Source organism: Montipora foliosa, chromosome 3, assembly GCF_036669935.1.
Source record: "Montipora foliosa isolate CH-2021 chromosome 3, ASM3666993v2, whole genome shotgun sequence".
NCBI classification, from domain to species: Eukaryota; Metazoa; Cnidaria; class Anthozoa; order Scleractinia; family Acroporidae; genus Montipora; species Montipora foliosa.
This window is the reverse complement of record NC_090871.1, coordinates 12,727,296-12,751,856: the sequence shown is the minus strand read 5'-3', so window position 1 is coordinate 12,751,856 and position 24,561 is coordinate 12,727,296. Positions and strand designations below refer to the sequence as shown.

The 24,561-nt window shown below is 40.1% G+C and overlaps 2 protein-coding genes across 3 annotated transcripts; both read left to right on the top strand.

Moving 5' to 3' along the window:
- The first annotated feature begins 808 nt into the window (after positions 1-808).
- On the top strand, positions 809-5,169 carry LOC137994503 (palmitoyltransferase ZDHHC15B-like). Of its 2 annotated transcripts, none has more exons than XM_068840086.1 (2): positions 809-1,961; positions 2,720-5,169. In XM_068840086.1, exon 1 carries the CDS (start codon positions 809-811, stop codon positions 1,739-1,741), a length of 933 nt encoding a protein of 310 aa, XP_068696187.1. In that variant the 3' UTR covers positions 1,742-1,961; positions 2,720-5,169. The 2 variants fall into 2 exon arrangements, with proteins under 2 accessions (XP_068696187.1, XP_068696186.1); XM_068840085.1 differs by having other exon boundaries at positions 809-2,385.
- A 3,412-nt stretch (positions 5,170-8,581) lies between these two features.
- On the top strand, positions 8,582-16,533 carry LOC137996787 (heterogeneous nuclear ribonucleoprotein R-like). Its single transcript, XM_068842370.1, has 3 exons — positions 8,582-9,112; positions 12,952-13,488; positions 14,961-16,533. Exons 1-3 carry the CDS (start codon positions 8,687-8,689, stop codon positions 15,999-16,001), a joined length of 2,004 nt encoding a protein of 667 aa, XP_068698471.1. The 5' UTR covers positions 8,582-8,686; the 3' UTR covers positions 16,002-16,533.
- Positions 16,534-24,561: the final 8,028 nt, after the last annotated feature.

The window sequence follows — 24,561 nt, the reverse complement described above, 5'->3', positions numbered from 1 at the left end:
GCTGTGATGTTGTTATGGTAACGGTCATAATGCAAAAATTGTCACCCGAAAAATAAGCCTTATTATATCGGTACCCATACTGGTAAATCTGTAAAGCGAAAACTTTAAGATAGGTTTCCTTTTGTAACTCGTGCCATGTAGTGAGGGTATTCGCAAATACTCTAGGAAGCCACTTTCAATAGAACACTTTCATTGCATAGTGTCAATTAACGCATACAATTTTTAAATTTCTTCTGCACCCGCTCTCGCTCTTCCTCGAGAGTCTTCCTCTTCCTGGAGTGTCGGGAACATTTATATATCAGCATACGGCAGCTGCAGTATTTATTAAACAAACTACTAGCTACCATGAGGAATAGCACTGACTATAACACGTTTTGCCGAAGTGTATGAAAAGCTCTAAGAAGTGATTTATAATTCTTCAACTACCGTATGTAACTATAGAGTACATAATAACTTGTAACAGTTAGCGTAGTTTTACTGAGTCACTCTCAGCAATGTAGGAATTTAGGACATCGATATTATTGTAGTTTTATTGAATTTATGTTTTACAGGTGAAGAGCAATTTTGTGTTTATGGAGATCCTGTAAATAAACCATTATAACGAAATAAATACGTGATTTTATAGGATATAAATTATTTTAGGCAGTGGAAAATTGTTGTTTTTCTCTGCTGGAGCTCTACTCCTTTTGGAGCGACACACTTTTCAGGGACCGGGGTGTTGTGACCGGATCCCTCTCAATCAGTCTGCTCCACTGAACTTATGTCTTCCAGACCACTGGGGTGGAGGCTATTACGTTATTAATTCAAAATGGCGTTCGTATGGGTGATAATTTTGTCAGTTGGACTAATCCAAGGCGTTTTTATCATCAGCAGCTTGCAAACTCTGTTTCCTCGCGGCTCAAGAAAAACTTGTCTTTATAGAGTTCTCAAAGGAGTTCAAATCACACCCGTGTTGTTCATATTTGCTTCTGCTATTTGGTTTTTCTTTGTTGTGATTTTGCCAGTTGAGGTTGCTAACGCGTATTCGTCTTTGCGAAGTATTTGCTATGCTTTCATTGCGTGCTACCTATGGCTAAATATGGTGTTCAACTACTTAGCAGCCATGCTTGTGTCTCCAGGATATCCAGAAACTCGACAAGAACTGGAGGAAGACACTGATATTTACCTCGACTCATTAAAATTCTGCAGCAAGTGTGGTCGCGTAAGAGACAAGGGCACGCACCATTGCAGTTCCTGTAACACTTGCGTTATGTTGATGTCTCATCACTGCCCGTTTACAAATAACTGCGTTGGCTTGAACAACTTTGCTTACTTCTATTTGTTTTTAATGCACTGTTTACTTGGCCTTGTGTTCGCTGCATATTTCACTTACAATCCATTTATGTCCTGTATGATAAATTACAAATCAACTACATACACACTGGGAGTTTGCAAAGAACTTGGTGACTATGCTGTCATGTTTCTAGTTGTCACCTTTGTGCTCTTGTTTATTTTCATCATGCTCTCCTTCCATACGTTTCTTCTCTTTGTCGACATATCAATGATTGATTTCTTAAAACTCTGCCAGAAATTAACATTCAAAGGGTGGATTAAGGACGTCATGATAGACAGAGGATTGCGGAGAAAAAAGGTCCTTCTCAGGAAGCTTCTGTTGTGCAGAAGAGAAAAATGGTGGAAGTTTCTTGTACCAGCTTTTAATGAAATTCCAGAACTTCTTCCTCCCGACGAATTTCTTGTGTAAAACAACAGTTGTAAAAACAGTCAAACAATCAAACTCTAAAATGATCTTTGGCTTACTCTTACGTCTTTTTCATGTGGAATGCAGTGCTGGAAATAAATTTTCTTTATTCACAGGACATATGTCCTTTCAAATCTTCCTTTTGGTCGGACATTTGACAAATTGGACCTGACGTAATTTATTGACTGACAACACCTTGAAGAAGAGAACTCAAGATGTGCTGGTAAGATGTTCGGTCATCGTGTCCGATCATAATGTGAAATTGGCCGGACATTTTCAAAATTTGGTCAGACAATGTCCGATGACCGACTGTTATTTCCAGCACTGGGAATGACTTATTATTTTTTTGCTCCTTCCTCCCTTGGTGGTGGCTCATGGCTCCCTGTATTAATAGATAAAATTTAACTATGACCAAGGTTACTCACAAAAATATATTCTGAGTGCTCTGGAAAGGAGTTGAACCTAGAGAGAGAATATCTAGAACCAATACTGATAAAACCACCCTTATCACCTGTCTTAAAGTTAGTCCCATCTTATATTTCAACAGAGATTTCAATTACCATTGTAATTTTAAGTGCTATCTTTATTATATATCTATAGATATCTTTGTGGAAATACAAGTGCTACATTTCTAACTTTGAAAAATGGTACTTGCTTTAATTGCACATCTTCTTTGAAGTTAAATGACATCTTAATTAAATACCCATAGCAGTGAGAATACTTGCTTGCCACCAACATGGCCAGATTTCTGATTCCCAGACCCAGCGTCATATGTGGATTGAGTTGGTTGGTTCTCTTCTCTGCTCCGAGACAATTTTCTCCGGGTACTCCGGTTTTTTCCTCTCCTCAAAAACCAACATTTGATTTGATTTGCATTGATTTGTTGATTTCAGTTTACAGTGTCCCCTATTAGTGCTCCAGTGCTAGAAGACTAGACACTTAAATAAAGTACCTTTCTTTTCCTTTTTCCTTTTCCCATAGCATGCTCCCTTTTCGCCTTGGAGGGCACTCGGAAAGAAAAGCAATGGGGATCAAGAGGACATGGTTTCAATTCCCACCCTGGTTATAGTTTTGCTCTGTCCATGTGTAGGCATATTTCCATTGCTAGGGCTACCTCTCAGATGGATTATGTGGGAATGAAAATAGTACTTAAAAAAACTTGGCGTGTCTTCTCTGTCTGCCACATTCCTGCCTTGCCCATAACCATATCTTACAATAACTGTCTAAATTCTCGCATGCTCATTGCCTTATTTTGATCATCAATAAGAACACAGACAAATAAATGTTTAATTTATGCAAAAATATGTGCGACTGCCAAACTGTCAACTTTTAAAGTGGTACTATGATAAAAAAATCAGATCTTTTTTTTTTCTTTAGATTTCAAAACTATGTAATTACCTAAACACTAAGTAAACCAAGTTTTAAGCCTTAATTTCAAAAAGGCACTTGTTTATTTTAACTGAAATTTTCCTATTTAATGGTCCACCATTACTAACTTAAAAATCTTGAGAGAGCTGGATCGAAGCAAAAATGATGTCAAAGACTCGCTTGTTTAAGAATGCAAAATTATGCGTTTGTACACGACTGAATTAATATGATGCAGCATGGGAGTTTTGGGCTTTCAGATTGTTTTGCATACATTATACTACTACCTGAGAAATTTCTGCAATTTTATTGGCTGGGCGCAGAGGTATTTCAGCTTCATTTGAAATACCTACATGTGAAAATTACAGTTACTATGGTAACCAAAATCACGAAATAATTTCGTCGCACGAGTTACGAAAAAATGGCGGAAAGATTTCCAGATTTTGGAATTCAGGAAAGTCAAAACTAAAACAAAATTCAGAAAACCAAAATACTAAGAAAAGTACATCGACCGAAAACAAGAACTTTGAAACCAAAGTTGCTCGCCTACGAAGCGAAACAATTCGACGAAAAGTTCCAAAAGTTCGTGTTACAAGAATTTCGCATTTTGTAGTATAAACAAATAATAGTCAAGTCAAGTCAATTTTTTTTAACTCACACAGAAATAATAATTAATACAAATTAGTGCTTAAAATATAAAATCAAGAGATTGCGAAGGAAAAGAAATTTTACAATTGTAGGTTCATTGTGCAGAGTCTGGGACACCTAAATAGTTCATGGAACTAACCGAGTAGGTGACCCAAAACAAGAAATATGAGTAGAAGGAATAGAGATGCAAAATAAGCTAAAATAATTGTTTCAGATAAAAAGTATTACTTCATTAATTAAATAGCAGTTAAAGATAATATCATCGTAAAACATTAGGAATCAATAATAGTATTATAACGATCAGTTACAGAATTTTTGATATATTGACGAAAACTGGAAAACGGCTTGATTTTCTTAACACCAATGGATAAAGAATTCCAAAGTTTTGGACCAGTGTAACTGAGAGAACGAATGCCGTATTGAGTAGTCTGAACAGATGTAACAAACAGATTATCAATCTGTGATTGACGTGTATTATATGAATGAATGGAAGATACTGGGTTAAAAAAATTAACAAAACTAGATGGACTTAGTTTGTGGTACCACTGATAAACAAAAGAGAGAATTTCTTTCAAGATGAATTATATCAGAGAACCTCGATCAGGAGTCTGAGAGACTTCAATAGGGGCTCAGCTCTCAGAAGGTGATCTAGGGTCGGAGAAAGTCATTATTCTAAACGACTCGTTTTTGCAAAGTAACTGGTTTTACGTAGGCTGGGTATGTGAGACCCCAAACTTGAATACAACAAGTGAGAAAGGGGTAAATTAGGGAATAGTAAAGCATAACAAGTATATCAACATTAACATAGTACCTTAATTTGGAAAATAAGCCTACAGTTTTCGATAGTTTTAGCAAAGTTCATTAACATGATTCTTCCAAGTCAAGTTTGAGTCAAAAGTGACACCTAATGCACTAGTCAGTGGAAAGCCCCGCACCCCCATACCCGGGGAATGCGAGGCATTAGCGGGGGATTTCGGCGGTTTTGGACTGTCACTTTTGCCTCGGTATGCGGGGTTTTCGACAGCATTTGGCGCAAGTATCGGCGAGCGGGGACCTTGAGCGGGGCTCAGACGGGGATTTGTTTTTTGACGCCAACTTGAATAGGCGCGCAAAGATCACTGGGAAAGCATACGGTCTCAGTCAAGTGAAAATCCATTCTTTTCATGTTTGTAATGGGCTCTCAGTTAAATTCTGTGTTCAATCTGTAAATATTATCATTTCTTGTAGAGGAATTAGACAAAGATTATAGTCATGCTTGATTAGCGATTTATTTATAGCGTTGACCTTTTGTCTAAGCGTTTCCATTGGAATAAAAAGCGAACTTACGCGTAGAGGCTGACAGTGACATTACTTTATGATTTTGTGAGATAAACCTTGTAAATGTTACCTCCGATGGGTTTCGGCTTTTTGAGTTTCTATATTACCACCGGGTCTGCGTAATAGTGGAACATGTAAGTTCCTACCGAAGACTCTTACAGTCAAAGGTGTACTCAAGAGATTATGAGGTGAGAGAACACATCCCTCATACATGGGCCTCTTCCCATGATAATCTTTTTCAATCTAATTTTAGCTCGAAGTCAAGCTGCGAGGCTATTTTAGGAAAGACACCTGATTGGTCAAATGTAATGACGTAATGACCGCTTAAAGCCGATCACATCTTCAAATTTCGATTTAGGATTTCACTGGATCATGCGACGGCGAGAAAAGTCTTCGCAAGTCTCTTCACAATGACATCTAATCCTCTGACCATGGGCCACGCGGCCATGGGGACGAAACTAAAAATTACTTTCACAGCTTGACGCGAAGCTTAAAATAGATTGAAAAACATTATCATAGGGCACGGGGATGTGTTCTCTCACCTGATAGTCTCTAGGTGTACTGTAATTCACTGTACTGTAACCCGATCAAGGGTTATTTCAAGAGATTATCGAGGTAAGAGAGAGGATACCCCATGCATATAGGCTTTCTACCAAAGGTAATTACCGCTTAAGTTATTTTTAGACATGGTCCCCAGTTCCTCCACGGATGTTACTCGCGCGTTGCGGGGATGTTTTCGAGGAGGATTTGTTTATGTTTTGGACAGCCAAAGCCAAAATAATGAACAGCCAAAGAGCACTATGCAAACGAAGGCTCAGCCGAACAAAAGACAGCTGAGAGTGCAGAAAACATCTCTACTACGGAGCATCTTTTGAAAATCAAAACATATAAACGACTTTTCACTAAGTTAGCCGCCATTTTTCTCAGGTAGTTTCGAGAAAATCGCTTGGGCAGTTCAAGCATCGCGCGAGTAAGATCCTCGGAAGAACTGGGCACTAAGTCTAAAAATAACTTAAGAGGGATTACCTTGGGTACAAGGCCTATAAAGCGTTTTCACATGACGTCACGGCGACCATGTTGGTGTTCCAAAACAAAGGAATGGTGGCCATGATGGTGTACCAAAATAATCCTCCGGGATTTGAACTCTATTTAAATGCAAATACTTTCTTTTGTTTCAGTAATCCAATATGGCTGCTGGTCACGTGAGTGAAAACGCTCCATATGGGGAATTTACTCTCTTACCTTGGTAATCTCTTGGTTATTTGCAAAATGTAGCTGGATTATGAGGCCATAACATTTTGGTAATAAGCCATTTCCTTAGTGAAATTTGTATAGCTCTTTGAGAATTGTTGTGATTGTGAACCGTTGTAGTCGGTTGAGTGTACTTTAGATTGGGTATGCTTATATGCACAGAAGGGAAAAAACTGGAATATTGTTAGATTGAGTTGCTCGTCAAATGCATCTTTGGACTCATTTGTCGTTGCTATTTTAATCGTTTTGACACCAAGGAAACTGGTATTTTTTATTGTCATCTTCAAGGCTGTGCTAAACCCAGTGATTAATATTACTGTTTTTGGAGAGATTGTAAAGTTTGGAACGCCAAATCTGTAACTCAAGGTAGATTATTTTGGGCTTTATGAGAAATGGACTGCATTGTTAATTTTCATGTTTGTCAAAATTTAATTTGAAGTAAAGATCTTGAAGTATATTAATTTTGGTCAACAATTGTGCTTTATGATTTTGGAAGTACTGTATTGTCCCCGGGTGCGGGGGAGAAAAGTTTGGTTTTGACGTACGAAATTGCCCTGCTTAGCGCGGAATTTGCTTCATTTAGAAGGCAGGCCTGGTCTAATGCCCCGCTATTCCCCGGGTATGGGGGTGCGGGGCTTTCCACTGACTAGTGCATAAGTATTTGACGGTGAAGACTTCTTGGATATTTACACCATGATTATTAAGTATTATAATAGCATGATTTGTATGTGATATTTGGCATAAATATATACCACTCGTGATATTTCAAAGTTGTTCCAGATTTCACTCGCCTAATGGCTCGTGAAATTACATATAACAACTTTCTATTACCTATACTATCGGGGTTGGAAGCTGAATAATTGGACCTCGATTATTCATTATTCTTTGTGTGTTTTGTTCGAATTATTCATTATTCTTTCTAAATTTTTGTAGGTTATTCATTATTCATTGTTGTTATTCATTATTCCACTGGCACATTAACTGCGTTATTCATTATTCCGGCGTTTTCAGACCCAATTATTCATGCATTATTCATGTTTTATTTATACTCGTTATTCATTATTCATTATTCAGCTTCCATCCCCGATATACTAATAAAATGCGTTTACTCGCTGAATTAAGATATTGAGTGAATGACGTCACTTTTGCTTCGATCCAACCCTCTGAGGGTTCAGTCGGCCAGTTTTGAACGTGAGTATTAAGTGCCCGAACTCAAACTGAATGTTTTAAGAAATGTTCTGTCGCAATTTTTTATTGTCAAATGTTTGTCTTAGTCACTTTTTTCCGGAACTTAAAGTAAACAGCCTTTTTGGGATAAATTTTGCCAGGCAGGTGGCCCACACACTTTCAAAAAACACAGTTCAAAATCTGAAGAAAAAAAGGAAGTGATTTTTTTTTTTATCATACACTAGTACTACTTTAACCAGTGAAATTTTATTGACTGTTGTAAGTAGCCAATCAGTAAGTGAGAAAAACTAATGACACTGTTTGCGTCAATGTAAATAAATTCATGTATATGACTGTCTACTGCGTCTATTCACCATTTTTAGGGATCAGTTATTTTATGTTCCAGAGTTTCGAAGCAAGCAACCGTGGACAATTTTCCTGTCGGTGTACGTTGGATCAGTGGCTTGATCTGATCGGCGTTATTTCAAGTTGAGAAACTAAATATTTTAAACAAGAGCCGATACAACGTAGATTTGATTTTTAGTGATGTACTATATTTCGGCTGGCCAAACCAGCCTTCTTCAGTTTATTATTTTAGTGATTTCCGTTATTTTTCCGTGACTCTTAGTATTTGAATTCAAAATCTTTGTAACTGCCATGTTTTATCACATTTTTTCCAGTATTACGTCAACATCCATTTACCATATATATATATATATGTACATAGAAGCAATTCAATGTAAACTCTCATTGTACCTGAAGAAGGCTGGTTTGGCCAGCCGAAATATAGTACATCACTAAAAATCAAATCTACGTTGTATCGGCTCTTGCTTAAAATATTTAGTTATTTTATGCATTTCCTCTTATTGATGATAAATTGCATCATAACATTGTCCAAGTTTGCTGTGGAAATCACGACCCGCTCACTTTGATGATGTCAAGGCGCTATTTATTATCATTAAGTCTAAGAGGGCAGACGCGTAAGAAACCGAAGTCAATTTGTCAAATGGATTTGAGGAACCTGTGGGGATAGGGGCGGGGGGTTAGGCTTTGCATGCTACCCCTTATGAACGGGCGGTCCACCCCTAACTCCTTGAAGCACGCCGAGACTCATTTGCCAGAAAGATTCTTTGCACAGCTTGCGCTTAAACTAGGAGAAGAGGAACATTTTTCATTGCTTTTGCTGTTTATTTCGACATAATGGAGCCACATGTGCTTATGAACCAAGGTCTCAGCGAAGCCGTAGCTCAGCGCTTGTCTGAGATCTTCGCGTTAGGGATTCTTTCACCTGAAGAACTTGACGACCGAGCGTTCGAAGCTCTTCGCGAATTCGACCAAGAAGGCGCTTTAGAAGTGCTGGATCAGTTTTCGAACAGTGATTTAACTCATGTACAAAACAAGAGTGCCTTTCTTTGTGGAGTTATGAAAACATACGTTACGAAATCTAGTGGCGCCAGTGTCGGAGAGACAACGAACAGCGAGGAAATCAACAACGCCGACGAAGGCAAGATCAAAGCACTGCTAGATAGAACTGGATACACGCTTGATATTACCTCTGGACAAAGGAAATACGGGGGCCCACCGCCTGGATGGCAAGGACCTGCACCGGGAACAGGAGGCAGCGAAGTAAGACATCTTCAAAAGAAGATTTTTTTTACATTTCCGTTAATGTGTGTGCATGCTTTGACTTTGATAGCATGTCTCGTTTGTATTTTATAATTCACAGCGATTCATTACCTTCAGTCTTCTTTTTAGTCAGCCAGTTTACTTGGCTTATACGTGTGTGTAAGCTTAAATTTAAGCATAAACAATGTTCATACTTGTTACACAAGCAAATGATTTGTGGTGTACGCCAATATCAAGACACTGTACGTTAAACCCGAATTACGGTCACTTCGTTCCATGGTCAGTTCGTTCCAAGTCAGATCGTTCCACAAAATAGTCAACTTTCATGAAGCCTTCATGAAGCCACTTGAAGAAGCCTACTTGATAACCGTAGGAGATCGATTTGAAGTTCGTATCGATCGATCTACGAGAACTTGGAAAGTAGTATCGAAAACGAAGACCCCGAAAACGAAGACCGGCCGGCGAAATTCGCCCTCTAATGCACGTAAACTCGCCGCCCACTTTTCCTTGCAAGTTACCCCAAATTTTACAAATAACACGAGAAACATTCGCACAGAGCATGAACCTTGGATCCGGAGAGTTTTGCTCACGAAAAACAAAAGAGAGGCCTGAATTCAGAGTAATTTCAGCAGCGATTTCGGGCACACACGTTTTTTAGGGAGCGGTCCAGCATTCCAGTACTTGGTGTAAGCTGTCTGATTTGCTAACTACATTTGAATTCTAAAATTCTTATTGAAAACCCTGAGTTTGGGTTTAGGGGTCAAACTATCTGAGTATTTTGTGAAAGGATCTGACCATAACTTGAACAAACTGACTTGGAACAAACTGACCATGAACGAAGTGACTGGATATCTTAAACCCTGTAAAACTGGTGCAGGACGAATCACATCTCCCAAATTGAAGAAAAATCTTCTATTGCTGCCCTCTGTATAATACTATCTGGTGGAATTACGGTTGTTCCGCCCCAGAGTCGATCCTCCCCACTTCAGTGAAGGTTTATCCACCCCACATGTGAGACATTCCACCCCACATAATTTTGACATTTTTTTATGTTTTGGAGTCCATCCATTTCAAGAGGAAGAGAGAGAGACGGGGGAAAAATTGATTATTTTCCAGCAAAGGGCAGTGCTCCAGATAAGAGTCTGGTCTTTCGTCAATAACCCAACAAACAAGGCTTCCTGACCCGACAGATGAAATGTAGATATTCAGTTAAATATTACAACAAAATTAAAAAAACGAAAGACGGAAGTTTCGTGCCAAAAAAGTACATTGTTTAACTTTGAAAGCGACTAACGACTTGACATCCCGAAATAAGGCTGCAAAGGAGACTACATTCTTCCTAATAGTTCATTCAATGTAAACAAAAACCTTGACACAAGGTGCTCACATGTACCTTTGTGGTTGCCGAGCACGTGATCAATTTCTTCCTTTTCACAGAAAATCATGACCTTCCCCTTGCTTCCCAGAAGTCAGAGGCTGCAGAAATTTTGGTGTTTTTACGATCGATTGTCATGAATCTTTCGCTGAGAATTCGAAATTCAGATTTTTATACAAAAACTGTTTTTTTTTCTTCATCTATCTTTTGGCTTGCCATTTATTGTTAACTCCCAGCTTTTGTGATACTTTTTGGTGCAAACATAAAGCCAAAAAAAGCTTCTATCTGGCATCAGATTAGACTGAAAAGAAGAGGAATTATGAAGCGGAAACAACATGTTCAGTCCTTCCTTAGTGTGTAGAACAAACGTTTGTTTAGTGCAACTGTAAGACATGCATGATGTACAGGAAAATGTCCGTCAGAGCAATTTGCAGTTAGATTTTTGTAGACCATTTCACTTAAAGAAGAAATTAGAGGTTTTTACTCAAGAGCATGTTTTGTTATAGCAAGCAAGCACACTCTTCCGTTGAAATGGCGCGCAGTTGAAATATAGCCCCTATATTTCCAACCTATATTTCGTCCACGCCATTTTCAAAGAGCCTGCTTGCAGGCTAGTTTTGTTATCTTTGCACTGAATTTACCAAGACTTCAACGTGTGAACGTGTAAGCCAAAGGGCCACTGCTGGCATGACGTCTGGGTGACCCCTCAAATGGTCTACATGATCCCCCACTTGAACAATTTAACTGGAATGCTGAAAGGGTCGGTTCTTTTTGTAAAAAACTGTGACCTCGGTCTTGAAAAAGCTCCCTGCTACCTAAGGAAGCATTTTCAATTTTTCGCTATTATGTGGACCTCTCAGCCAGCAAATAACATTTGGGTGTATACAGCATATTTTTTCAAAATGCCACCCACTACCACTGAGAACAAACCTGACGAGGATTGAACTAACATGAACTAACTTGTTCAATGTGGGTCTTGTTGACCACAACGTGTGGCAGTTCATCTCAAGAGGTTGTGTGACAGATCAATTCTGGGTGGGATGGCCCGCGGCGATCTGGTCAGATCGTTCAATTTCAAGGTCATTCCTCAATGTAGTCATATTGTTCCACTTGGAGCCTGACAAAATTAATTCCTTAAAATAGTTACTGTACCGCTGGGAAATATTTGTGCATTATGGTAATACCTCATCTTTTCCATAGCGTTTACCACAAAATCACCTACACTTTAGGTGGGAAAAGAACTGCAACCAAGGAAGAGACGAAAGCAACCAAATGCTGCAGTCGATTTGATTGTTGTAATGTGCTGCAAGAAACGATGGTTGACATTAGTGTTGTTTGAAGCATTTTTTAATTTTATCTCACCCATGACCCCAAGGAGCATTTTCCCACATTGATTGAATAGAATGACCATGGTCTGCGAACTGTTTCACACCACCATTGCAACACAACACATTGTTAGAAAGCCTGTTATGTTTGTCTCACTTTGTGACACAACAGATAAAGTTGAAAAGTTATATTATCATAAAGTTTGTATGTTTTTTGCTTTCATCATGAACAGTTTTCCCAGAGGCTTAAAATGACATTTAATGTCTAAAAAAAAAACTGTTGGGATTACAACTAGTCAATACACTAGTCACTGCCATTGTAGTTTGACAGGAAATATTTTTAGAGGCAAAAGCGCTTGAAATTTTACTTGTTGCCTAAAATAGAAATGTTTATGGGATAGTTGTTGAAAAACTCCAACCTTGAACTAATTCTGAGGAATGAATAATTCCAGATTTCAAGCTCAACTGCCACTTATTTCAAGTCAGAAATGATCATATCCTGCAATAACTCAGTAACACATTCCTTACAAACTTCGAGAATAAAATTATAGCAAATACTTTGAACAGTCATTAACACAAGTTTAGGGTTAGGGTTAAGGAAGTTTAAAATGGTGTTGTATTTGATTCCTGAAAATGTCAGAAAGTCACTCCAAATAGTTTTTGCCCAAATGGATCATAATCTTCAACATCAAAGACCAGGCCGAGAAAAGTATAATTCCTAGGGGTGTGTTTGTAATAGGAGAGAAAAAATAGGAAAAAAGGCTGAAATGAACTTTTTGAAACTTCTATTGTATTTTTGACGTATTGTAAAGTGTTGGCGTCTCAGTGCAATCATAGTTAATGAATGGCGATGGTTATGAAACTTGACAGTCTTTTTGTGTCACGTTTTTGTATTTTTGGCCTTGGTTGTGCACAAAACACACCTTTTTTCAAGAAAACAACCAATCAAATATTTGCATTAAATTATACACAACTAATTTGTTGAAGCAAAAACAAAAGCTTGTGCACTGTCACTGTCAATTCTACATGGATTGTGACAACATTGTTCTCGCCTTTGAAGGTTTTGAGGTTTCGTAACTAGTTTCTCAAATAATGGTACAATGGAATGACATCAGTGATTTTTTTTGCCTTTCCCACAGAAAGGATGTTGCCAGGTGTTTGTTGGAAAGATTCCTAGGGATTGCTTTGAGGATGAGATCATCCCTCTTCTTGAAGAATGTGGACAGGTGTATGATTTTCGTTTGATGATGGACCCAGAATCAGGGTTAAACAGAGGTTTTGGCTTCTGTACATTTGCATCGAAAGCTGAAGCGCAGAATGCAGTTAAGAAATTGGATAACAAAGAAATCCGTCCAGGCAGGAAACTTGGTGTTTGTGTATCCGTTGCTAACAACCGTCTCTTTGTTGGCTCCATTCCAAAGAGCAAAACCAAGGATGAAATATTTGAAGAATTCTCAAGGGTCACTTCAGATCTAACTGACGTCATTGTGTACTTGTCATCGGAGAACAAAGGCAAAAACCGGGGTTTTGCCTTCATTGAGTATGAAAGCCACAAAGCAGCAGCTCTTGCTAAACGTCGCCTTCAGAGTGGGAAGGTTCATGTATGGGGCATGACAATTGCCAAGGTTGAGTGGGCCGATCCTCAAGAAGAACCAGACGAAGAAGTTATGGCAAAGGTAGGTAACATTGATCTTACTTGTATTCCATAGGGCTTCAAGCCCACACTCCAAAATAGGATTTGATTTATCTGGCTTTTTTTTCACTCCATCACTAGTCAGTTTGCTTCACTTACATTTACATGGTTTACACTTAGAGAACCTGACCCAAATGACTTTGTTTTGCCTGGACTGGGTCCCACCAAGAATAGTTCATTTTCAACAAACTTCCCACTTCATCATAAGTTATGTTGAACATCTGAAGGTGAAAGGGCATTGTCCTCATGAGTTTTGAATTTATGCAATGTATGCAGACTGTAACACATCCAAATGCAGGAACATGAGATATCAATACTGGGCTTGAAATTGTGTCCAATACAGTTGCATTTACAACTGTATTTTTTCCTTTGCGACTAACATACCTGGAATAGTGGCAAATTTGCGACTAGTTTTCACCATTGCTCTTTTGAAATAAAATTGGTTAGTAGTTGACACTTTGCCCTTACTTTTTCTACTTTTAAGGAAAGGAAAGAAAAAATTATTTTGTGTCTCGCCATGAACTCCCTTTCAATCTGAAGATACAGTGCACAATTGTAGAGCAATTTAGCTGCACAGTGTTAACATGTATGTGCACAATGCTGTCCCAGGGCTGTGAATAAGGACTCGTAGCCAGCAAAAACCACCAGCGGTTAAGCCATCTTCAGCCACATACTTTTGTCTTATTTTACCACCGGTCAAGATGAACAATCCGGCTTTTGTCAAATTATCTTCGAAGAAACTTTTGAAATATTCTTCTCCCCATTTTGGGTGGAATTGTTGGCATATTTTGCAAGGAGAAACAAAATAAAAAAAACCGACAAAACTGCTCACGCTTGATCGTTTATGCAAAATTAATGGTGAGGAATGCCTGGAACATTTACAGATAACTGAATAGTTCCCAGTCATGCGCTTAGTCTGACAAAACAACACGGCGGCCATGCCGAAGAGGGAAGCCCAAATAACAACCTTTTTCTGTCCTCAGTCAAGTGAACCAAGCTCACTTACATGGCTGCTTACTTTTAGCTATAAGCCTTCTACAACTTGTATTTTCAATTTATTGACAGCCCTATCATTGCCTCGCCATTTTCAGTTTCTTTACACACAAGTTTGTATTGTGGGCTCATATTTTTGGTTTTGTTGACCCGTTGACTCCTGGACTGCCACCCTCCCCTCCCAGGGGTCAGTGGAGTAAGCTGCTGTCAACAAAATACAGTGCAATGACTTTGCAACTTAAATTATGACTAAATTTTCTTATCTTGCTGCAAAATTGACAGGAAATCTTTTTATTCCAAGCCCTGAAATATAAAAAATTAATAATGAATTGATTTTTGTTTTCAAATTTGGAATGTTTTCTATACATAGTATGGTGATGTGGTCCCAACCAAATACTTGAATTTTGACTTTCTGAACTATGACCTGTAATTTTGTAGCAATTTTGATTTATTTCTGTCCAGGTAAAAGTGGTGTATGTGCGAAACATTTCACCCAATATCACAGAGGAGAAAATCCAAGAAGAGTTCGGCCAGTATGGAACTGTGGAACGTGTTAAGAAGATCAAAGATTATGCTTTTGTCCATTTTTCTGAGCGTCAGCATGCTTTGAGCGCTATAGAAGCACTCCACAGCCAAGTGTGGGATGATATTACAATTGACGTCTCCCTGGCAAAGCCGCAGCCAGCAAACAAGAACCAGCGCAGAGGTGGTGGTGGTTTTGGAGCAAGTCCTCGTGGTAACCAACCTCGTGGTGCGCCAAGAGGTAGAGGGCGTGGACGAGGGGGCTACAACCAAGGCTATGATGCCAGTGGTGGGTATGATGCGTATGGTGGTGACAGCTATGGTGATAGCAGTGGTTATGACACTTATTATGGGGATGGAGGTTATGGAGGGAGTGATTATGGCAGTTATGAGGGTGGTTATGGAGGTGGCAGCTATGGAGGTGGCAGTTATAGAGGTGACAGCTATGGAGGTGGCAGCTATGGAGGTGGCAGCCATGGAGGTGACAGCTATGGAGGTGGCTATGGTAGTAGTGGGGATTATTCCAGCCCTGCGGGGGGACGGGGTGGTCGTGGTGGTAGGGGTGGGCCTAGGGGCTCGCTTCCTCGTGGCGGTCGTGGTGGACCAAGTAGAGGTGGACCTCGAGGTGGACCTAGAGGTGGACCTCGAGGGGGAGGAGCAAGAGGAAGTGGTCAGAGGGGTGGTGCGCGTGGTGGACGTGGAGGTCCTGGAGGTAGAGGTGGACGAGGTGGTCCGCCTAGAGGACGAGGAGTTGGCCCTTCAGGAGGAGGAGGATATGGTCCCCAGAAGCGTAAGTTTGGTGGTGACAACAACTATCAAGGTGGTGCAGGTGGATATCCAGAACCAAAGAGGCCATACATGGATTACAGTAGCCAGGAGTATGGACAGCAGGAGCAACAACAATGGGGACAAGACTACAGTTACACCGACCAAGGAGACCAGCAGTGGTACCAAGATAGTTCCTGGTCGCAGCAATGGTAGTGGTGAAAACTCAGATTGGCAGCCATTCATCTAATTCAAATAGATTTACGACAACAATTCATTCGTTTTATTCAGTTTGGAGCCCAATCTTTTCTGCTTTGCTTTTTGCATTGGTAGCATAGTTTAAGTTTGTACAAAGTAGCATGAACATGAAGTTTGAAAATGGATCATTTCATACATGGTGGAAAACTTCCAAAAAGTTGTTTGAACGTGATCAAAACTTTGTTAAGGGGATTCACGGAGGCATTATCAAGACTTCCTTTTGAAAATTACCCCAAAATCATTTGCAAAGCATGCTCAAATTGTCTTTTTACTTTTTATTAAGGTATTACTCTTCAAAATTGTATTTATAAGCAGCCAAAACTCTTTGTTAGACAAAATTATCACCAAAGCGGGCGCCTTAAAAATCTGAGAAGCACTTGATCGAGTCAGTTGGTGATTTGAGTGCAATCTTGCGATTATTATTATTGTTGTTAAAATAAAATGACCTTACAAAATTTAACAAGCCACTAAAGCTGGCTTTAAAACTGAATGTTGTCAATTGTTGTGTCCAAAACGAAGGTGAAATTGCATCAGGAATTTCAACAAAAAATTCGTGATAAAATTACACCAAGTGAAGAAATTTCCAAGAGATGTGTGATAAAATTCCATCACGAAATTTGAAAAGAGAAATCAAAGCTAAATAACCCCAACCAATTTCGAGAAGAATTTTCTCAGTAAAACTACATTAAAAGATCAGAAAGTGAACCAAAATACACGGCGTAAGTTTATTTGAGATACATATACATCCAAAGGCCCTTAAATTGTCTGCTAAGGTCTGTAGTGGCAGGTGGTCACGGTAAGTGCAGTATTGCGCTTTCTTGTCTCCAAAGGCCTTCCTTCATTTGGTCAGCAATAAGGATAATTATATGTGTAGTGGTGGTTGGATCCCATTTTTGAAACGAAAAGCAACGATTATTGCTTCAAATTTAAGTGACTCCCCGGAAAAGCTGAAGTCCGTGATTCCTGTTGTTCATTGTTCGGGGTCATCCAGAGTTCTTAATGCTCGGGCTGGCCAGAAGACTTGATGCCTTTTGGGACAAGAATGGGTATTTTGTTTAGTGATAATCAGATATCTTTTTAATGTTGAAAAGCTGGTCACGTTACACAGATGCAAACGAACGTAAAAGTGCAATAATATGGGCCTTTTTTGCGCGGCGGCCATAGACAACAGATTTCGTACCCCGAGCCTCGAGTTGAAATGTTTGGGAACGAGTTTTCGATGTGCAAAAAACAAAAGTTTTCAATCCCCCGAAACTAAACATGGCTGCCGTGTGATTAAGGCTAGTTTGAACTAAAACTCGTTGAAGCAAGGAAAACACAGAGGTTGCCCCTGTGTAGTGGCATATGTTTTGAAGTACTTTAACATGAGCATGCGCCAGTCGTGCAAAGCAAGACCTTTTGTATCGCGTTTTCTTCGCCCTTGCGTTATTATTAGAACTGGCCTTGATAGGTAACACTTCCTTTTTTGACACGGAAATGTTGATAGGGGCGAAGTCTGTTAGCCCTCAAATTCTTTCAATGGAAGCCATTCCAAACCTAAATTTAACTTGAGCTTTCAGTCTCGAGTATGGGTGTCGTTATTGGCCGTGGGGAGCTTTTTCATCTTTATCTGTTCATTGTAAAGAATAACAGAATTTAGGTCAAAATGATTTGAAAATTGCCCGGTAGTTTCAAAGTACTACCACTAGAAATAAGTGTACTTTGACATTCGATTCATCGTCTAATGGCAGATTCTTCAGTTGGCACATTTAAGTAGCATTATCCAGTAGAACTGTCTGTTCAATGATGGTAGTCCAGGAACTCGAAAAGCAAGAGTATTTTATTTGCAACCAGTAATTTAGTCACCTGTCTTCGTTCAGTCGAGCGGAAGGTCACGCGGCCAATAGACGTTACTGACCTTAGCTGGCGGTCAGTGCTTTAATTCTCGTGATGCAGCCATTGTGTCGAAAGTTTAGGATGACAACCACCTTATACGGCCCCTTGTTAAGGTGCTTAAAGCCCGCCGCGCACGGTGAGGAAAGAGCTGAGCAAACTGCCTCGTGAGGCGGTTTGCTCAGCCATTTTCTCACCGTGTGCTGGGAATTTCTGGTGAGAAATTGGCCTCGCGAGGCCGTGAGGAAAAAATCAAACATGTTTGATATTTTTCGCCTCGCGAGGCAAATTCCTCATTGTGTGCCGCCATTGTGAGAATCGAGTTGAGCTTGGTCAATGAAGCATCCAATAAAAATACATGGCATTCTCACGTGACTTCATTGACGTCGGAATTCTTCCTCCGACACCATCCTGAACCGCTGGAGTCACGTGAGTATGCCATGTATTTTTATTGGATGGTTGATTAAACCAAGCTCAGCTCGATTCTCACGATTGCCGCACACATTGAGGAATTTGTCTCGCGAGGCCAAAAATATCAAACTTGTTTGATTTTATCCTCACAGCCTCGCGAGGCGAATTTCTCACCACAATTTCCCCGCACACGTGAGGAAACGGCTGAGCAAGCCGCCTCGCGAGGCAGTTTGCTCAGCTCTTTCCTCAAGTGTGCGGCGGGCTTAATTAATGCCTGAAATAGTTTTCACACCTCGTGAGGTCCAAACTTTAAGTCTTTAAAGTTGATGAAGGTTGTTGTGTTTCACGCATAGGTTTGTGATCTGCTTAATTCCACTGTAAATCGTAAAATACTTTTCGATACTAGGAAGTATTCACTTTTGACAGCAGCAGTTATCGATATTTCAGCTCCCGTTTACGTGAGTGCTGGAACCCATTTTTAAAAGTAAGAGAGTGTCGCCCTTCCATAGTTTGACATAGGCCACTTTCAAAAATACCTTAATACTCTTCTTGCCCTCTAAAGTTTTGTGTAAGCATTGTTTTTATTTTCTCTTGGGCCATTGTATGTCCCAAGAGAAACTGGAAACAATGGCGGTTTTGTCTGGGACGAACTTGGGCAAATATTTTTTCTGCATCTGTTAAATTCTTCTAGTATAAAGACTGGCGCAAGACATATTCGTCTGGACGAAGTATCCAGTTTTGTGCGTCTTCTAAAGTGGATACTTCGTCGAGACGAATTATGCATCTTGCGACCGTCTTTATACCAGACGAATTTTACAGACGCATAAAAAATGTTTGCCCAAGTTCGTCGTAGGCGAATCAAAGGTATCCTGTGGTAAGCTCGTGTAGTAAGTAAGATACTGCGTCAGGGAGGTGATATAGCGAATTATCAAGCCTATAGAGTGGTTACAAATGCAGTGTAATACATTTTTCTGTCTTACGAATGCATGAATGCGCCTGCCACCTTAACGACCATTTAACGGATGCATGAATGCGCCTGCCGAACTTGAGACGATCAGAAATCGATTACAAATTTTCCATTGTTTACGCCTGACTGCCTGATTCGCCAACCATCCCGATAGCTCTCCACGAGCTAAAAAACGGCATTTTCGTTGTTGTGCAATGGAATCCTGGCCTTCCGCCCAGGAGGGTTCATTTTTTTCAAATTGATGAATTCGAGCAAAGTAACTTTCCTGGATGTTTGTTTTTAGCCCTTTTGTTTTAATTGATTAATGAGCCGCCGAGCAGTTGCTTTTCATGAGTGCATCTGGTTTCTTATGTCCGTGCAGCAACGAGTTCGTTCGACCTGTTCGTTACCGAAATGAGGAATCTGGTGTAGTCGGAATAGGGAGAAAGACAGTCAGACTCCCTACTTGTGATCAAAACTGAGGACGAACTTTTTAGAGTCGCCTTTGGATGGCAATTGAGGACCGAGTCTTTTGCTTTTTTACCAACATCGACATTTTATTACACTAAGACATTGCTAAGACAGATTTACAATATTTTTTACTCACAACTAGCATAGCCATTCGAGATCGGGAACATTAAAACAATAGAACAGGCGCAATAAAGAAAACAAGAATCAGCAACGGTAACATGAACTATTCCAAAATAGGAAACTATTATAACATAAGGTAAATGAATTTAATTTATCTGAATCTAGAAATAAACAAAGGAAAGAAAGATTAACTGCGCTCATATGAACTTAAACCGCTGTCTCCAAAACCTTCAAGAGTAGTTTGTGCCGTTTTCACGTAGCCTAGGAGGAATCACATTCCAAATTCTCGCATCAGTTCTAGGAAAGGAGAGCAGTTGTTGACTAAGTCTAGATCTCTAGACGTCAAACTGGCTTGCAGTTGAGGATCTGGTTAGGACGAGTGAATAATTCAGAATAGTCTCCTTTTTTTTCCTTTCAATTCTTTGATAGGAGTAGACCATTTGAGAGTGGTAGCGCTGATTTCCCAGCTTGATTCCGGCGTCAATGATGGAGAACGTGGTCATAGGAATAAGCGATAGAGGGTTTCCCAACAGTTCGTTAATCTTCAGTTTCAGTTTGCTTGCATAGGTATTGGGAATATTAGGTGTTGCAAACACGAGGAACCTGTATTTATTAGGATCCTCATTATTACACGCTTACGGTCCCTTCGCGTAAGGCATAACACTGAAAGCTATCTAAAGCATCGGCTTGTCTTTCATGTACCGAATCGGGAATAATTAACGTCCATAAAACAAGAGAACAAAGCGAACATAACAATACCTGATCAACAAGGCCTAATCAGAATAACAATGATTCTTTTGTCTTCCACCATTTTGGTCCAATATATTCGCTATTTTCGCAAATCTCTTAGTACAGTTCATTTTGGGGAGTTATTTGCATTAAAACAATGGATTTCCAGTTTACTGAAGCATGATACAGTCCCAGGAGTAAATAACTGGTGTCGTTTTTATGTAAAGAAAAACATTGCAATATGGGAATGGGAAAATAGTCTATGAAAATCTACCCAAAGCATCCTACTTCTGCAAATCTCCGGCCAATATTGCGTCTGACGTTTGAACTTACAGTGTAATAGGTACTTTTGTTGGTTAATTGGTATTCAGTATGTGTTGTTTCCGGTACGTTTCAGAAATTGTCTTTCTGCAATTTAGGTACAGAATGCAATGAGCACAAACCAGGAGTCTATGAGTTGGAGCTTGCCCCTCCCATAAAGCCCTATGAGACAACCTTGGTGCGTATTTTTCTATTTTTAAAGCGCTGCGAGTTCGTCGGATCTGCACGCAGTGTTTAGAATGGCCAATCAGAATAAAGTTTCGAAAAGTTATTGTCAAACGAAGACCAAAATAGCAAAAACAGTACACGCAAATTGACGTGAAAGTGTGTCTCCTGCTGAAGGGTTAGTTCTAAAAATAGAAAGATACCCGCAAAGGTTGACTCAACTCAAGGATACTGTGTATTGGGAGGCTCCTTGTCATGTGTTCTTGGCCCAAACTGTAGACTGGGTTACTGGTATTTCACGTGCTCTGCCTTTCTGGCTTTTAGTTTGGCCAGTGGCTGTCGTCGTCATGACGTTTCATGAGCTATCTACGACTGTCTCGGATAGACGCAACTCCAGTGAACGATGTCTGAATCTCCTTGAGTGCCCTGCTCTTACATTTACATGCAGAGTGAAAAAAATAGGCCACTTTCGAGTTGATGTCTGCCTCCTCTTCAAAGCGAGTCGAACTTTTTCTGATGAGAATTAGTTTTCATTCATATGTAAAGTAGAGCAAATTACCATCACAAAAACCTCGCGCTCTGACTCGCTTTGAAGGGGAGGCTAGCGAAGTGCATGGATGCAACCCAACAAAACTTATGGAGCGATTTCGCTCACGTGATCAGCAGCCATATTGGATTACAGCAACAAAAGAAAGTATTTGTAGAAAAATAGACTTCAATTCCCGAAGGATTAGTATGGTACACCATCATGGCCGCCAACCCTTTGTTTTGGAGCACCAACATGGCCGCCGTGACGTCATGTGAAAACGCTCAATTTAAGCCACATGTAAGGACGAACACTGGCAAGCAGATGATTTTATTTAAAGATGACGATCTTTGGAAGTCTATCCCACAATACCTTAAAGATTTAATTGTGTGCACTTTCTAAAAAGATCAAACATTTTTCTCCAATTTCTTTCTTTGTTTACTTTTCCACACCCCCAGATTTCTTTTCTGAAGTGGCTTGAAGGCAGTGCGCAGACAAACGACGTTCCAGTGGGTGGTAATTGTGCTCTTTCCGGTGAACAGTCGCAATCAAGACGAGCAGAGGCCTCTTCCTTCCCGGCAACTGGTTTCCACCAAAATATTGAGGGTCAAGCAAGCAACACTTGCAGTTGCGCTGTTGTAAGTTCTTTGTCGTTTTTATTCTGATCAATAAAAATGGTATAATTTTTTTCCACTTGCATGTGTGTTCATTTAGTCGATTCAATTTCCCAGCCCTCCTCCCCGCCTTTAACTGACTCGACTACCTGGGGGTCCTTGAAAAATTGAGGAGAAAGTGCTTTTGTAATGACATTAAGGATAACAAACCTTGATTCCCATTTTGCTGCCCTCGTTTGTTGAGAAACTTCGTAGACGTTGCCAAATACAACGCTGGCTATGCGATTTCCCGCCGAGGGAACTTGCCCGAACACCTACGCCCTCAAAGGCCGTCTTTCCTCCTTACTTCCACCCCGACAGTCTGTACGAGCGGTTGTACGCTTACGTACATTTCTCGCATCGATAGATTTCCCAAAATTTCTTGTCCATGGTGCTCCGCTGGCGCGCTTCGCGCGCCTGAGCTTCACTGTAACCTGTAATTATGCTAATTTTGAAGCAGCGATTCAGTACCTTTTCATAAAGGTAAAGGTAAAGTAACTTTATTTAACGTCGGTAGTTCCTTCAGCTACGAGGCTGGTATCAATGGAAGCCGACGGTGCGCCCTTTACCCCCCTCCCTCTGTCAGTGCTCCGTTTTACGGGTATTTAAAGCTATAGCTACACGGATCAGAGGAAAGTCGAGACAGACGTTGAAGTCACCGAGGATCGAACCGGGGACCTCTCGCTCCGAAAGCCGCGCACTAGCCAACTGAGCCATGACTGCTCCTATAAACAGTAAATTCATTATTTTAATTTCACTTTAAGTTTCGTTCAGTTAATTTTCGACAAAAATTGCCCTTACAAACTTGCCTAAAAGTCAAATTTAGTGAAATGGTCGCGAAGTAACTATCTTGGTATGAGAGACCAGCAACGAATTTTTCGGGCAATACCGCGAACCTCAGGAAATCACGTGATCTTGTCCTTTCCGTCACGTTTTCAGTCTACGGTTCGAGTTTAAACTTCAAGTCACCGTTCATGCAATAAGTGGTTTACGGCAGCGTTTTATAGCCAAAGATCAATGAGACCTCCCGTTTGACCATATCAGTCATGTTACATCTGTTTGCTATCTATTGGGAACAATTTTGAAGTTCAAATATAAGTTTTGGGAGAATTTGAGCAGTTTGATTTGAGAGCAGTTGTAGCAATAAAGACCTTAAGCAACGAATTTTTCGGGCAATACCGGGAACCTCGGGAAATCACGTGATCTTGTCCTTGCTGTCACGTTTGCATTTCAACTTCAAGACACCGTTCTTACGGCAGCGTTTTATAGCCAGAGATTAATCAGACCTCCCGTTTGACCATATCAGTCATGTTGTTACATCTGTTTGCTATATACTGGGAACAATTTTGAAGATCAAAGATAAGTTTTGGGTGAATTTGAGCTGTTTGATTTGAGAGCAGTTGTAGCAATGAAAAATCCAAGATGGCAGCGCCGATGAGCATAACAGGAACGGCTTGCTAAAAGTTCAAAATCGAGCTAACCTCTGACGGCAAACGACTAACTGCAAACCAGGGTTTACGGTTTGCGGTTTATCCCGAAAATTCAATATGGCGGCGCCGATGCGCATAACAGGAACGGCTTGCTGAAGTTAAAAATCGAGCTAACCTCTAACGGCGAACGACTAACCGCAAACCGCGGTTTGGGGTATATCCCGAAAACTTCGGTGCTAAAGGTCTCTAATTTGAACAATTTACAACGATTAATAGTGCACTTTGCCCTCCATATTATATTGTAAATAATATTTTTTTAGTTAAACACTCAGAAATGCTATTTCCAGCGTTTCTGGAAACCAAGAATCAGTTTCCCAGGCCAGGCTGGAGTTCACTCAAATTCTCTTTCTAAAGTAAGTTTAAAAAAAGTGTAATTATAAAAAATAAAACAAACCCGTCAAATATTGGCATCAAAGTACCGGGCGAAACGTCCTCCCTCAAACGAAAACCCTGTTACAACCCGGTGGCATAGTGTGGAGTGCACTACCACAAAAACCACTGAAATATTGTGAGCTTAATAGGAAATCGGCTAAAAAACCTTCGAACAAAGTGTAGGCTACCCATAGCCTCTTGTTTAAGTTACGTAACCCTTCCAAAGAACAGTAGGCAGTCTACGGCAACGACAACACAACAAGCCATAATGTCATTGGTTAAAAGAGAAAAAATAAACGTGCTCACGTGCAGCCTGACGCATCATTGTTTTTGCACATGTTGCGGTACTCTGCATAACGACGTAGAAGAGCCGATAATTTTTGCCACGATACGAATATCCATGTTTAAGCAACATATCGCGATATTATTATTATTATTATTA